Consider the following 17,314-nt stretch of genomic DNA (forward strand, 5'->3'; position numbering starts at 1 on the left):
TTTGGTAGTTTAAGCTTTGGACAATTGTTTTGATGTTGAAGGGAACCCATATTTAACCATGTGCATGGTCATTGTTATCTATGTACGTTGACACATTTATGGTTTCTATAGGTGTATACAACTATCTTTTCAATTATTGATTATCTTTCACTTTTATGAATTCATGCATACTCTTGGCATCTTTAATTTTCTTTTATCTTTTTATTTTGCAGCTATCTCCTTTGGGTTAAATGGACATGCTGTCCTAGCGAAAGATGATTCAGCATCTGAGAGTGATCAGGGAGATGATTATGTAGTTGGATTGCATAGAATCGAAGACAGTTCCGTGATATCCAATTCTCATACTATAAAGTGGAGAATTTTTACTAATAATGGGAGGGATCTGTTTCAAAAAGTATGTAACTTGATGTTCTATGAGCTTCTTTGTTTCTTGAATGCATTTATTTTTGATAAAAAATGGCCCTCCCCCTAGTATTTATGAGAGGCCACTCTAGTCCAGGAACCAAATAATCACGTCGTCTAACTTAAATTGAAGCTAAGAATGTTAATTATGAGATTATTTTAAGAAATTAACATGTCTTACTGAAATTTTTAGTAAATCTGATATTTTACTTATCTTATTACCTTATGTATATTAGATAATTCTGTATGCATCACGTGTCATTGAGATCTGGAAGTTGCAGGCCAGTGTAATTTTTATTGCAATGGAGTCATTATAATTAAAAAAATATCAAATAAAATTTTTTTAGTTCAAAAAATCAACTCACTTCGCATTCTGCAATCCACTTATGCTGTATGCAAATTTAATTGCTTTAAATGATGAAATAAGGTGATTAGAAAATTAGATTTTTTAAACTACTCATAAAGAAAATATATTTTCTTAAAATACCCTCATATATAACAACGGTAGGTTCATTTTTGAGTAGTTGAGATGATACATTTATTTTGGTCCCTTTTTAAGAGTCTAGGAATCAATTGAGTTATTTATATAATCTGAAACTGACATAGCTCCTAATAAATAGCCAGGGAAATATTTTGGTTCTTTTTTCGTTTGTTTTAATTTGGTCTATAGTGACGAGCTTTTTTCTTTTTGTCTTTTGATTGCACTTGTGTTTTTTTCTTAAATTTTTTTTGTTGTCTATTTCTTTAGCAAGTGATTGGGCATCATAGATTTTGATTTTTCTTACTAAAGTTGGTGGACTACAGGTGGTGGCTTATTGGGTATCTATAAATCTAAACACATCTAATATCAAGTTGATGGCCTTTTAGATTTAATTTTGTATTTATTACTTTGTCTTTATACCGCAATAGTTTGCAAGTTCATTTGTTAAAATGCAGTGCAACTGCTTCATTCTCTTTCTTCCAAGCCCCCTACTCTGAAACATTAGTATTTGGAGGAAGCTAAACAATGCTTATTGGTTTGACCTTATTTAAAAATTATGTTTTGTCATGTTAGACACTCACAGTAGGTTAGAAGGATTTATGTGAATAATTTATGGGAGCTCAAATCTTCTAGCTTAGTTCTAGTATGGCTTTGTATGAACTAGACTAAAAACGCTCATCTTCTTGTGCTAAACCTGGTCTATTTTTTGTTAGCCTTGGTTGATAGTTGATGCCTTCCAACTTCTTTTCTGATTGGCCTATATATATATATCATTTAATATTGGTTTCCACTATAATATCTTTAAGTTCTGCTTTGCATGCAGGGTAAATTAGATGAGGCAGAAAAGTTCTTTCTGTCAGCTTTGCAGGAGGCTAAAGAAGGATTTGGACCAAGAGATGCCCATGTTGGATCATCATGCAGTAATTTGGTGTGTTGTCCTAATCTGGTTCACTTTTGTTCTGTTAACTTATGCGAGTATGGTTCTGTTTTTCTGTACTTTGAAAGCAAAATGTGGAAGCTAGGCATGTGAACTTTGATATTTTAAATACACTAATCTTTCATTTTGCAATGTGAATAATTATGACGAGGATTTTACCAAAGTATGAATTTTTAATAGTGCTGAATAAAATCCAACGTCCGAATAACTCCATATAATCTTCTACACGTCTTACAAAATGACCTCATTTCTGACATGATGGACTTTCCTCAGTAGGGCAACTCAATAAGGAGTCTATAAATATTAAATGTCTGAATTTCTTTTATCCGGGGTTGGCATGGCTTTCGTGTCGGTTCATTGATCTCAAGATTGTCTTGGATAATGATTATTAATTATTTTTCCTCTCATAGGCTCAGCTGGAATTATGTATATTTTTTCCTCACCAGTTGGAAGCTGGTAGTACATTTTTGTGTCCTTATCTTCTTCAATGTCTACTGTGTCATTACCCTTTTTTGCAACAACTTTCTACTCTTTGAAATATATCATGCCCCTGGCTTTGTAATTTGCTTTAATATGCCAAAATTTGTGATACTTGAATCACTTCATGGCTGAGATGGAGCTGGGAATGCGGATTGGTGACCTTTGTTCTCCACCCTGAACTAGTGTCTTTTCAGGTTGGGCCAGCTTGAATGTTCTCTTAGGTGACTCTAATTGTAAGATCCTGAGGTTGAACCCTGCCTGTAAGTTTTGGTGATCGCCTGGTGAGGTGCTCTTTCTACTTTTTAAGTTGAGATTTGAACATCCGGTCTGTAGTGAGCTGGTAGGAACTAACAATGCATCTCTCATTTCATCTTGGACCAAGTAGTAATTTTATCTTTTCTTTCTCTCTGGTATAGGTACTTTAGATTTTGCCACCCAAATAGTACACTCTTCTTTACCTTGCTGGAGCTAATTTCACCATTCTGTCTAGTGGGACGTTTTGACACTTAAAGACACATTCAAAAGTCCAAAGCTACTCGATGACTTCATCTTGATTTATGTGTCCATCAGAAAATGGTATACCATACTTGTGACTTCTCAGATGTTTCATGTCACATCTTCGAGGTAAAGGTTCTTCATTCATAGAATCCACATGATGGAAGAGGTTCACTCCATCCCTTCGATCTAGCAAGTCACCATTGTAGCTATAGGTGACCTATTCGATTGCCTCTTCTCGAAGGTGGTAAGAATCGATTTTAGATGGCAGGTGTCTCACTCTATATTCTCCCCAAACATCCCATGGACACCTCTTATTGGATTTCTTATAAGCGATATCGTGCCTTTTCCCCTCGATCATGTTTCCAACGATTATCTCTTTGTTAGCATGGCTAGGTTTTTGGTGTGGTTAGGTCGAAGGAGGCATTGTAAGGGTGATGTAGGGTGAAAGAAAAATCTTAGGTGGAGACAGGTTTGAGTGCAGTAGGTACTAGAAACCCTAGGATACAAGTAGGGCTAGACTAGCTTTGATACCAAATGATATTAGAGTTAACCTAAACCACAATATGGAAAACAAATATTATTACTCAAAAGGAAATAGAGGTTACAATCAAAGACATTAAAATAATAAATAGCAACTGACACGACACAAACGCTCAACGAGTGTGGATCCTAGGTGGTAGTGGTGGTCGGTGAGGATTAGGAAGGTGACACGAGGATGGTAAAGAAAGTTGGCAAGTAAAAAACAACAAAATAACGGTTCTCTGGGGCCGAACAACAAGTAGACAGTCGGAGGACGATGCGATAGAGTTGTTATGGTTGATGGCAAAAAGGTAAAAGGGTGGAAACGGTGGCGGCTGCATCTAGGATGTGACTGGAAGCTAGCTGACGGCTGGACAATCGGTGGGGGTGGTTGCGCGGAAGGCTGGGAAGGTGGCAGTAGTTGATGGGAATGACTATGTTGGCTGCTGGGAGGTTGGCAGCAAGGTTGGCATCAGGTTGGAGGCGATAGCAGCGATGATGGAGGCTGGAACGATGATGAGTGTGGAGGGCTGTTAGACAGCCGAAGGAAGACAATCCTGGACAGGGGTAGTGAGGAAAAGGACTGGACAACGAGGAAACTGTAGAAAAATATCAAAAGAATTGTTGTTGGGGCGATCTGCAGCGAGGGGGAATGCGAGGCGACAAAGCAGTAGAGATGCGGAGGGGATGGGAGAAGATATTCAAAACCTTGGGAGAGGGATATAACCGGAAAATCGCCCAACTCCTTGGATACAACCCTTGAAGGGGAAGAACAGACACCGACAACTATTTTAAATAAAACACATGGAAAACCTATTTCCAAACCCTAATACAATACATATACAAGAAAGAAATATGAAGGAATTAAAGATAATAGGAAGCAAAGCGTAAGTAAAAGAAGGGGATTATTTCTGCATGTCTTCTGTGATCTATGAAGCACATACACAAATATAGACACAGATACGACACGACACGATATGGAGACGACATATTTGAAAAAAATTAGACATGACATGTCATGAACACATTTTTATATTTAATTAATTATTAAAATAAAAAATATATTTTTTCATTATTTTATGAATAAATTATCACAACACAAATTATGCATGAATAAAATTTAACTTCATAAATTTAATTTATATTATAAAATTTAATGTTTATAAAAATTAATTTTTAAAATTAAATATAATATGTTTTAAAAGAATTCATCCGATTTATAATCTAATGATTACAAGTTGATTACAAAGAGGGAATTACTAATGCTTAATTCGACGAATATTGAATGCACTTTCGATATTCTATTTTGACGAATGGTAGAGGGAGATTAAAAATGATGAAAAATGAGACCGTTTTGACAATGAGGTATAATTAAAGTTAGATGTATATTTATAATTTTCTAATGCTTGTTTCTCATTTTCTCGAAATCTTGTTAAGCTCCCTCTGATGTGGTGCTGAGGTGCTTCCCGGACGTGTTCGATCCTAAAAAAGTTCAGACATTTATTATGTAGTGTCGGAGAAGTGTTGAGGCATGTCAGACAAGTGTTGGTGTTTGATACGCGTCTGACACGGGTACGCCATGTTTTTAGAAGTGTCGGTGTTATAGAACTCGTGATATATATTTCCGCAGTACTGTAAGAGCTATAGTTTTGAGTCCGCATCTCTTTTTCCCTTAGAGGGTTGTATCTTAGGGTTCTAAGTAGTGTTTCAATTGTATATTGGTTTCCGGGTGGTCATTATCTTCCCTACCTCGTCCCGCATCTCTCTTGATTTTCTACCATGCCTTCTTCCTTTCTGCAGCCGCCCCGACAACAGTCTTGTTGCTATCTTTCTGCTGTTCCTCGCCGTCCAACCATCCTCCCTCTGTCGCAGCCCCTAGACAGTCATCTTTTGGCTGTTCCGCAATCCTACACATTCACCGCCGCTACCACTGTTATTCTTGCTCGCTGTCGCTGCCCGAAATTAACCGTCCGGGCTGTTTTCTTCTATTCTAGCCACCCAACCAGTTGTTTCACCTCATTCCAACTGGCTTCCATTGCAGCAACACCACCCCCTTGCTGTTTTCTTGCTGCCTAGCGCTCCAAACAACCAATTGTGGCTGTTTGGGCCGACGCCTCTTATTTCCCTGCTGTTCTAGCCAACCAATAATCGCTGACACTCCTCACCCACAACCCGGAAACCCCTTCCATACCTTGCCGTTACCTCACTAGTCTCATTAACCGTTATCACCATCACCCGGGATCCGCCCTAACATGATTTTGTGTGTCGTGTGTTGTATTCTTGCGCTAATTCTTGTTTGGTGTAATTGCTATAAAGTTTGTTGTAGTTATTCCCCAATATTTGGTAGTTATTAGGTTTAATGATTTTGTGAATTGTTATGGCACTTGCCTTGATAGGCATCTTGAACACAAGTCTACATAATATATTGATCGACATTATCTAGAATTTGGATGATGTCATAAAGTTAAAATTAGGGTTTTCGAGTTGAAAAGTCGAGTCAGAGTAGAAAACTGAAGTTTGAGATGAAAGTTGGGAGAATTGTAGCAGAACTATAATAGCGGTAATGATATGGTAAATTTAAAATTAGGGTTTTCAATTGATGTATGAAGTGAGTCCCTCTTGCGGAAATTTACAATCTGATGTGGATGAAAACTGAGTTTCGGTGGGCTTGCCAATTTACCAAGAAGAAACCATACAGGAGATTGTAAACTTCAGTATTCTATGTACTCGGAGTTATACTTTTACAATCTGATTCTTTAGTTCGTTGTTTTGAGCTTTTAGTTTTTTGATGGATACATAATGTCTCATTGATCCAATATCATTTGTCATATTTTTCTGGCTACAGTTGTGATATGATCCGACGTCAAAGTCGAAACGCCTTTCCATAGAAATTAGGGCAAACATGACTTTTGTTGTAATAATTCAAACTCAGCAAGAACACAAAGATAAACACCTACAATTTGTGAGGTAGGCAGTCTCTCCCAATTCCTGTAATTCGAGAGGTAGGAAATGTCTTCCAAACCCTAAACCTAAGACATACAAGTCAGTCTCATTTATAAATCTTACTTTAGACATAACAATCCCATTTATACCCAACAATAATAATAGACTAAATTGCCCTTAGGCATACAAAAGACAAATTTGCCTTCAGGACAGGCTCCCAAGTAACAATACTCCCCCTAAAAGATTCCTTATCCACAAGATGGGAAAAAATTAGTGTTCCTCTTCCTCCTGCAAAGCTATCTCTATTTCTTCATTCATTGCTTCCTCGTCTTGTACTATGTGAACTTGTAATCTTCGATCTTTGCAACAGTGTTCTGGGGTAAACTTCCCATCGCACCTAAAACATAACCCTTTGGCTCGCTTCTCTTGAATCTCTGTCTTCGTGAGACGCTTGAGTAATGCTCCCGGTCGTGGTCCTTTATTTGTGCCCGTGCAACCTCCCTCTGGACTTCTATTGTCTGAATTTTTGGCATCATCGTGGTTGCAACAGTTTTGTACGACGCTCCATTTGTGCTGTTCCTATTGGCTTTCTTCGTTTGGTTCTTGTCTTCCACCATGTGGGCTAGCTCCATCATCTCCTCAATCCCCGCGGACTTAATTGTTGGAGTGGTGCCCATAAGTCGGGCTTTAAGCCCTTCATAAAATTCCCCTCCAATTCTGCTTCAGAAATCCCCCACAGTCGTCTTGACAATAGTTCAAATCTCTCCTTATATTCCATGTCTGCTCCCTCCTGAGTGAAGATATATAATTGCTCGTGTAGGTTTCCTTCCCGAATGACTCGGAAGCATTTTAACAAACAATTCTTAAATTCATTCCATGAACGAATTCGGTATCTAGCCTTCCTCTACGAACAAATGATTTAACAAACAACCTAAGATTCACAACTTAATCTCATGCGTAAATCTAACCCTAGATATTAATAATAATGATAAAAAGCTAAATTTCCTTTTTGCGTACTAAAGATAAATTTACCCTTAGGCTAGGCTCCCTCATAACAGGTTGATCCTGTTGTGATAGGTGCTTTATTGTTGATTGCTCTGCACGGAAGCACCCATTTACTTACTGTGACAGATCAGCAATTTTTGTTCAGCATTGTTTAGGTCATTTATTCAACGCATCCCTGCAATTTTGGAATTAAAGGAGTTAATTAGATGATACTCTAAATCAGCCGTCTTAAAAGGATTTTGAGATAAAGCTACATTTTTGAAAATTGCAAATAGTTGTAAGAAATGGTTTGATCCTCCCATTTCTCATATTGAGAACTGTGTCAGAGTTCTAACTTGTTAGATATAAATCATCCATCTGGTGCAATAAGTTGTGGAATATTGGGAGACAGTTTCTTCCTAAAAGCAAATATTATTTTCAAGCGAGGCACCTTGATTTTGATTGATTGCATCTTGACTAGTTTGTAGGCAAGCTACATATTATGATAAAAGATTTAAATAAACATGAACAATAGTTCGGATACATTACATTTAAGGAGAAAGGAAGCACTAGTACTGTTTTTTTTTCTTTTTGAAGATGTCTATTTTTTAAGCTTCTCTAATTTCATTTTCTAATTGCTGACATAGACATCCCTATTTATTTGGCTAGAGCGAACCTTTTTTTTTCATCTGGTATAGATAACACTTTTTGCGTTTTCCCTGTCAATTCAGATATGAAATTTGGTTGATGCAGGCAGCAATTTACACGTCCAGAAAGGCCTTTGATAAAGCTGAGCCATTATACTTAGAAGCGATTAGCATTCTAGAGGATTCGTTTGGGATTCATGACATCCGGTGGGTTAACTTTTTGATCATCTTCACACAACTTTTTCCCTTTTGTTGCACTATATACTATACAGTAGAAATTTGAGATTTGAAATGGTTTCAATGATTTTTCAGTCTAGAATAATACTTGAAGTAATTGAGTTTGTCCAGTGCTTACTAATTTCTTTTCTTTTGTTTGCACATGTTACACTTAACTTCTTTTTATGGACATGCATGCCACAATTAGCATTTCATGCTGTCAACTCATTGTTTTGCATGCCTACCAAAAGAATGTGGGTGACTCTTTAACCTTCTGAAGACAAACAAGTCACTTTTATGATGTTTGCAGTGTAGGAGCCACCTTGCACAATCTAGGGCATTTTTATTTATTGCAGCGGAAAGTTGAGCAAGCTCAGAAGTATTATGAGGTAAGAGTTGTTTGTTACTTGGCTACTCGTTTCTTAAACTTGTATTATTGTGTATTCTCTTATGTTTTGTGAATTGATCCATTTATTCTGGTATATATAGCCGTTGTTTAAAAATTTTCATGCTAACCATGTACATTCTAATACATAATTCGATACGTTCTGGGATGAAAACTTTTAGTTGATTATAGTTATCTTGTTTACTTTGACAGAATTTATTGGTTTAATAGATTGTTCATGGACTAAGCTAATTTTCAGAACTTACGTCTAGTTTTTTATGATTGGCGTTGTAACTTGAAATGACATTTTTAAAGTTTCATTACTTGATCTACATATTCTCAAGACTATAGCTGTTACTTTAATTTCTTCTTATTATGTTTATAGTCGATAACATATTCCAACTTCCTTTAGTGGAATCTGTTTTGGTTAGTCAAGGTCATCATCTTTTGTTGGAGAATGTGTTCATTTTATAGATTGTTCAGGGCTAGAGTGAAGTTTCATAACTTAGATTTAACTCAACTATTGTCGGTCATGTAACATAAAGAAGTATTGTCTTTTTAATTAACATATACCATGTAACAACTGGTGATGAAAACTTGATTGACAATCTCAGGGAGTTCCAACAGTGGCATCCATAGAGTGGAGATTCCTTTTAAAGTTATGATTTAGCTTTTTTGGCTTGAATAATTTTTGACATAATTTTCTAGAACCGAATTTAACTGAAACACAACCGAAAAGTTCATTTGATTAAGCATAGATTTGGAGACAATTTTTTGGATTGCAAAATACACGAGTATTTGTCCCAAAACCTTTAAGAATTAAGGATTTCATTTGATATTCAGTGAACAAATGGTCGAGACAATACAGTTTGGCAAGATGACCAGCAATATCAAAAAAGCCTTGATCATAATCTTTCTGAGCATTCAAAGGTATAATTAAAAATTTGTAATAACATTTTAGGGGTTTATATTTTGTTTGAATTTTTCATGTTTATACTCAAAATGAGCTTTAAACGTTGACACTTAGAGATGAGAATGATTAGGTGGATGAGTGGCTTGACACTTAGAGACAAAATGCGGAATGAATATATTCGTGATAGGGTTGGTGTAGCTCCCGTGACAGACAAAATTAGAGAAAGTCGTCTTAGATGGTATGGTCATATTAAACGTCGACCATTAGATGATCCGATTAGGAGAGTAGATGTTTTAAATTCGACTTGTGTTAAGAAAGACAGAGGTAGACCTAGGAAGACTTGGGCTTATTGTATTAAAAATGATCTTAATTTACAAGAACTAAATGAAAATATGACACTAAATAGGACTCAATGGAGAAAAAGGATTCATGTAGCCGACCCCACGTAGTGGGATTAAGGCTTTGTTTGTTGTTGTTGTTGTATACTCAAAATGAGCTTGTCAATGAGATGAATCCAATGAGCTCAAGATTGCATAATTTTGAGTTTCTTATGGTATAAAATGTCCAAAAAAAAATGCATGATCATGTGGGATTGATTCTAACCATCTGATGATCTTTGCAAAAAATGGCAAAGGCTCCCTTGCATCCTAGCCATTGTTCTAGCAACCTCCCCACTGCACTCAACAACCGCCAACATTCTTCATACCGCCGACCAACACTCTCCTTCCCCTTCTGTGTCCCAATCACGACCAACTCCCAACCTCCTTCACTCGTCACTACCCTTTGTTATGCTTTAGTTGAGTTTGTTTGTTTGTTTTTTTCCCTTTCTTGGGTGATGGCTGTAATCGTCTATTGCTTCTTCGGTAATAGTATTTGCTTACTATTGTTGTATGGGTTGACTTTGGTATCAAGATGTTTTGAGTTTTTTTATAAACAAGTTGAACTGTTATTTAAAAAAAACTATAAAAATATATAAAAATTATTTCAACCAAACATATTCTCAACAAAATAAAATAATAAAAAAAAAACAGAAAATAAAAGTAATGCCAAATGGGCCCCTAATTTATATAATCTGCTTTGTGTGAATGGCTGTACAAAGCATCAGAAGATGCTCATGACCTCTACCACGTCGCAGACATGGAAAATTTGAAATAAAAGATAAAATTGATTCTTAAGTTCTCCAATTGTTTCATTGTATGCATCTGTTGATTTCATCAACTATCCATTTATTATTACATGTCTGTTCTATCCACTGACGAGTTCTATCTTTTGGCAGAGGGCATTGAAGGTACTATGGAGGATTTCTGCAAATTCTCTACATCTTATTTCCTATTATGGTGGTTGCTTTCCCTTTTTCATATTCAACTGCATCAGCAAGTTTTTCTTGTGATTTAAAAACATTTTTGATAGTCTTGTTGGAGCTTCTGGTCAAACATTTTTGTATAATTTATGCAGATAAAGGGACGTGTGCTAGGATATGGTCACCCTGATTATTCAAGTACAATGCATCATCTTTCATTGGTAATTTTGCAGCACTCTACATTTCAAATTCTTCGAGTTTTCTATGGAATTTTTTTACTGATACTTTCTGTTATTTTCATTTTTATCAGAATTGATTGTGCTTATATTTGTTCATAGTGTAAAATGATTAGTATAGATCTTAGTGTGAGCAAGATGTACATTTTGTATAATTAGAATAGAGTAAAAGACCAAAATAGTCCTCCTACTGTTAAATAGTGCCCAATTTAATCCCAGAGTTTTAGAATGTTCTTATTTTGTCTCAGATTATTAAAAATTACTCTAAATTGATCATAAATCTTATTTTACGTTAAATTTAATGTCAGGCTGCATGAATGAAGGGCATTTTTATCTTTTATGTAATTATTCAAAATTTATGTATTTTGTATATAAACTTCTTTTTTATTTATTACTAAAAATTATAATTTTTAATCTGAATAATTAATCTTTTCACAATAATCAACACATTCTTTCAAAACGAAAAATATTTAAATAATCAATAATTATGCCATAAGAGCTCACTCAATCTGAAATTATATGAATTAATAAATCTCAATTGAATTTTTGATTTTAATACTATGTATTAGAGAATATGTTCTAAAATAATTAAAGTTAACTAGAAAATCAAATGAATAGATTTATTTTGCATTTAACATATTATGTATGTGAATCATAAAATTATGTAATTGACGGCAAACCACTTATATTTTTACACAACTATTTTTCTTTATTTTTTTTTTAAAGGAGAATTATACGTCTCCCTACGTGTTAATCATCAAAAGATTGGCACAAAAGTTTGTTGGAAGAGGATCCCCAACTAGTAAACCAAAATAACTACAAGACACTCAAAATGGGGATCCTCAACCACATACAACTCTACCCAAAGCAAAAGTAAAGAAGTATACCAATAACAAAACGTATACCCGAACATGTATAAGTATACCAAACCCAAAAACTATACTCCTAAAAATGAAAAGAAGCCACATAATAAACCAGAGTGCAGCAGGTGTAAGAAACCGAGGGCAAGATCCATCTTTAGTATTTAAATCATGTTGCATCGAGAAGAGCCTGCAGTTTGAAACAAGAGCATTTATCCGAAGAGTGGCATGCCAACAATGAACTTCCTGTCATATCCAAATTCTGCAGAAGTAGAACTTGCAGGTAGCAGAATAAACAATCCCCCTTCTCATGCAAAAGAAACAAAACAACAGTGAGAGCACCGAGCAATAAAAACTAAAATCCAAACCATTGCAACCATTATATAGACTTCCCAAATCCTGCAGAAAAAGATCTTGCAGGCAGCAGATGAAACCCTCCTCTTATCACACAAAAGAGACCATACAAGTAACAATTTTATGAGACATATATTGTAAGGCATAACAACCATAAGCAGAAAACAAATCTGGGCATAACTTCGCAACAGAAAAGGCATAGCAATGTAAGGCATCCCATAATGCCCATAAACAGCAAAATACCCAGCCATGAATCCATATTCCGATTCACCAAATGTCAAGGAAGATCTCATGATAAGAAATAAACTACCCACAAAGAAACCACAAAAAAAGACACTTAAAATCATTGCAGGAAAAATCTAAGCTCTAATGAAAGGAGCCTCCAGCAAATCACCTTGGATAAGATTGTAAAGAAAAGAAGGAGGTATATCACCAATGTTACTGCCATCAAGCCCTTTTTTAGTTAACCAATCCGCAGGAGCGTTTCCTTTCCCAAGAATGAAACTATACTGTATATTAAGATGATTCATTTCTATAAAAGCCAGTATACACTTCAGTAAAGTAATGAGGTACCACAAATGTTTCATCCTCCTAGTTAAGATATTAAAAAACCTTTCATCTTAAGAATATCATTAAGTGACAAAATATTATGAAAAAATCTGCATAAAAAGAAAGAGATGGAAGGAGAAATATATTGATGCCATATATATGAACCCCATTTCTAGTGTGGAAAATTATGTATATGAGAATCAAATATTTTAGTAATAAAAGTTCTGGAGGTAAATTTCCACATAGAAACATCCCTATTTTGCACGTTTATTGGAATTGTAGCAATATAAGAGTCTGCTTCACCAACTAAAGAGACAAGCTTAGTGAGATTCTAGCTGCCATTCATCTAGCAATCAAAGATAAGTAAGTTGGTGTTAGATATTGATTGAGATAAAGTTGTAAAATTTGATGTTCCCCAATGATCATGCCAAAAAGAAATATTTCCACCCCCCACATCCCAATAAATGAAATGAGAAACCACATTTCTAGCAAGTATGATAGCTTTTCAGGTTTGAGAATCTTTCAGCTTCCATGTAACCATGGAAGGGTATATAAAAGTACAATATTTGTGATACATAAACTGAGCCCATAGAGAATCTCCAGCTCTAAATTTAAACCAGAGCTTGCACATGTTTATATCAATGATAGTTTTAAAACCAAGTCCCCCAGAAGAGACATGTTTGCTAATCTTCTTCCAAGTAGCCCAAATTTTACTAGACTGAGTACCACTCAAAGAAATTTGTTAAAAAGCACTTCAAGATTTTTTTGGGTATTCTTCTTCGTTTTAAGAACTTGCATAACATATAAAGGTAGACTACACAACACATTTTTCAACAAGGTAAGCCTGCCACCGTTGGGCAAGAAAGTGTTTCTCCAATAATTTAATTTAATTTTTTTCCACCACCTCATCCATTTGAATTTGCTTCTTCCTCCCTCTAAGAATGTTAACATAAATATATTTAATGGGAAGTTTTGCAAGTTTGCATCCAGTGAAAGTGGAAACCCAACTTTCAACATTTTGATGAACATTTTTCCTAAAATATATAGAAAATTTAGATAAATTAAAGAATAAATCAGAGGTTTTATGAAAATTAGTAAAAAGATGCATAATATATTTTATAGTATATTTATTGGCATTAGAAAACAAAATAACATGATCAGCATATGTAAGGTGGCTAACCAGTGTTCTAGATTTATGAGAATATTTGATGTGAGGATGTTGTGTATACAGATTATTAACAATCCCGAAGAAATAGTCAAATGCAATTATGAAGAAGGTAGGAGAAAGATGGTCTCTCTATTTAGTGCCTCTGTAAGAAAAAAAGAAACCATGAGCTTTACCATTAACAAACACATTGTAATGATTATTTGCTAACCATCTTTTAATAAATATGTAGAAATCCTGATGAAAGCCTTTAGTCTGCAAAACATTAAAAATTAAATCCCAGCTAATAGTGTCGAAGGCCTTTTTAATATCAAATTTAAAAACCATGTTACCCGCTCTGCATTTTTTATCCAAGTCTTTAATCATTTCCTGTGTCAGTAAGATGTTATCAATAATCTCTCTGCCTGTAATGAAAGCAGATTGCTGTGGAGAGATGATTTTAGAGAGATGTGGCTGCAGCCTATTCACAATCAACTTACTCAACACTTTAGATATAACCGTGTTAAGAGAAATAGGACGAAAATTATCCCAAAAAATCTTGCTATTACCTTTTGGGATAAGCACAATCAAGGCAGAACTGTAATAATTACCTTGATTTTCCTAAAAAAAATAAAACGTCGAATAACACATATGACCTATTTCTTGATGATATCCCAACAGTGAATATAGAAAGATGAGGAGAACCCATCAGGACCCGGTGCTTTGTTAGGGCATATGGATTTAAAGGCAGAGAAAGTTTCATTTTCACAGGAGCTTGAGTTAGTGAAAGAGTGGAGTGTTGATGTAGCTTGTTTCATTAACAAAAAATATTAGAATCAACATGGGTAACTTGTAAAGTAGACTGATAAAACTCAGTAAAGTAAGTCACAACATTTTCACAAATATCTTCCATGTTAGTTAAAATGTGTCAATTAACATTTTTCATCTTCATAATGCTATTGATATGCCTTCTGTGCTTTAGAGTAGCATGAAAATAATGTGTTTCTATCACCAGCAATAAACGATATATCATTATTTTCTGTTGGAGGAGCTTTTCTTCTAAAGTGATTGCATCCAATAAAGAAAAATAAGTTTGGGTCACAATTTCCACCAAAGCAGGTGAGCCAATAACATGAGCCTCTAATTGATCCACCGTATGCTGAGTCTCCAACACTTTATTCTGCACATTCACAAAAACCTGATGATTCCATTTTCTGAAATGAACAACTAGTTTTTTATGCATTTGTTATAAGATAAACCAGGGTGTCCCAACACCATCAAATTTTCATGCTTGTTGCACAATACTCATAAATCTATCATAAGTAGTCCATATATTAAGAAATTTAAATATGGAAATAGAAGACTTGACATTAAAAGCTAAAGTAAGTAGGATGGTGTTATGATTAGAAAATGCATAGCTTATATGTTGAACCCGAATGATTGGATAATGGTTTAAGAAAACAGAGTTTCCCAAGTAGCGATTTAGCCTTTGAAAAAGAAAGCCTCTCCTCCAAGTATAGGGTGACCCAAAATTTCCCAAGTCAAAAAGTTTAGCTTCTGCAATTGAGTTACGAAAACGATTTATGAGAGTATTATCACATCTACTACCCTCTTTCTTCTCAGATGACTTCATAACACCATGTTAAAGTCTCACCCACAAACCAATTTTTATTAATAGAATCACTCATAAGCTTTAATTTCTGCCATAATAAAAATTTATCTTGCAAAAGAGAGTTGGCATAGACAAAAGTGCTCAACCCATGAAAATCTTCCATCTTAAAATGTGTTAAGATAAGTTGTTCCTCATCTTCAATAATAGATAATGTAACAGTGTTTCTAAAATATTCAAATTTTATTATTATTGTTGCAAAAAGACTGATAATTTTTGAATTTCTTCAATACCGTGTTTTTGTTAACATGCACAAGAGACTCTAAAATAGTAAAAATGAAGGTTTTTTGGACCCTATAGAGATGTTTGAGTCTATTAAGGGAGGAAGGGTCCGCCACTCCCCTAATATTCCAAATCATGATATTAAACATGATGTCTTAAGCCAGCCCTCTTCTTAAGCCAGCCCTCCTCTTAGAAGATATAGAAGGGTTGCCTAATTGCTTTCAAATTAGAATAGTTGATACCTTTTTGTATAATGTTACTTGCATTAAAATTAGAAAGTTCATTGTTTATTTTAGCCTTCTTTCTAGCATATTTTTAAACTTCCCATTCGTTCTCTAATACATTAGTAGCAAGTTGTAGTGTGGTATTTCTGGCTTCTATGGAGGTGTATGGATGAGAAAATCTTTCATCTGGCTGCCCCTGATTTTCCAAACTGTTATCAATGTGAGGAGTGATATTGCTATGAGCAGGAGAAACATAAATTTCAACAGGCATAGTAAGAATACTAGTTTCAATAACATCAATATTTTCTTCAGGCAATATTTGCTGAGTATGTGCATCAATAGTAGTAGTAGGAACTGAATTTTCTTTAAATAAATCATCATTTTGCATGGGAGAGTTATACTCATTATCTGTCTCAACATTAGTGGATCTGCCTTGGTGAATAGCATGGTTGTGGTTTTCAGGAAGAGTAGGAGGTTGAATTCCAGTGGTTGCTGTAAGATGTAGATTTAATCTATAATAGCGGGATGTGGGATGCCCAAACATAGAGCAATGAGTACAATATGAGGAGTGACGTTCAATTTCCACATGTTGCCAATAACCTTGATATTGAAAGCCAATCCAAATTTCATTAACAAATGGTTGAGTAATGTCCCTTTCAATTAGGACAGGAGCTTCAAAAAGTCTAGTAATAATAAAAGTGACACTGTCCATTTTCAAAGGTTTGCCATAAGCAGCATCCAAATAAAAAAGAATCTCATGATTGAAAAGATATAATTTGAGACCTGAGAACCGAATCTAAACAATTAAAACCGACAATTTGGTCTTAGGATCGAAATTAACAGACCATTTCAAAAATTTCATAACACGATTATCAATTCTCCAAAATCTCTTAGGAAAAAGCCGGGTATAATCCTCATCGTTCGCAAGTTGAATCAAAATATGCCTACCATCCAAAATCCCAACTTTCTACTAGCTTTTTAGCTTTAGCATTTCAATTTCTCTTCGAATTAAATCAACCTTAGAATGCCCATACATAAATTTACCAACCAAAGCTAATCGGCAGGAAGAAGCAAGTATCGAAGACTCAACCTCAGAAAATATACATAGCAAACTTTTCATTTTTTTCCCAAGTTTTTTAATGAGGGAATAATCCCCTCCAACATTTAGAGTATCATGAAAGCCTTGCGGGAATAGGCAGGAGGTGGGAGTGCCGGATGACCCTCCATCCCTATCTAAAACCACATAAACAAAAGTCGAGTAGCAATAGGCATTCCAAAAATCGAAAGCAAACACAGAAAAATTGAGCAAAAGGAAGGACCTCACCAGCCATTGCACGCGGGGATCACACAA

General features: G+C 35.0%; 1 protein-coding gene across 5 annotated transcripts in view; it reads left to right on the top strand.

Annotated features, from left to right (window-relative positions):
• Positions 1-17,314, top strand: part of LOC110039005 (kinesin light chain 4) — a 121,311-nt gene that overhangs the window by 12,710 nt on the left and 91,287 nt on the right. For all 5 annotated transcript variants that reach the window (XM_020743938.1, XM_020743940.1, XM_020743941.1 and 2 more), the window contains 6 exons: positions 213-394; positions 1,707-1,811; positions 7,998-8,098; positions 8,418-8,496; positions 10,682-10,693; positions 10,861-10,926. In XM_020743938.1, coding sequence (XP_020599597.1) covers positions 213-394; positions 1,707-1,811; positions 7,998-8,098; positions 8,418-8,496; positions 10,682-10,693; positions 10,861-10,926 — 545 coding nt within the window. The remainder of the gene's footprint in view (positions 1-212; positions 395-1,706; positions 1,812-7,997; positions 8,099-8,417; positions 8,497-10,681; positions 10,694-10,860; positions 10,927-17,314) is intronic.

Source organism: Phalaenopsis equestris, unplaced genomic scaffold, assembly GCF_001263595.1.
Source record: "Phalaenopsis equestris unplaced genomic scaffold, ASM126359v1 Scaffold234734, whole genome shotgun sequence".
Classification (NCBI taxonomy): domain Eukaryota; kingdom Viridiplantae; phylum Streptophyta; class Magnoliopsida; order Asparagales; family Orchidaceae; genus Phalaenopsis; species Phalaenopsis equestris.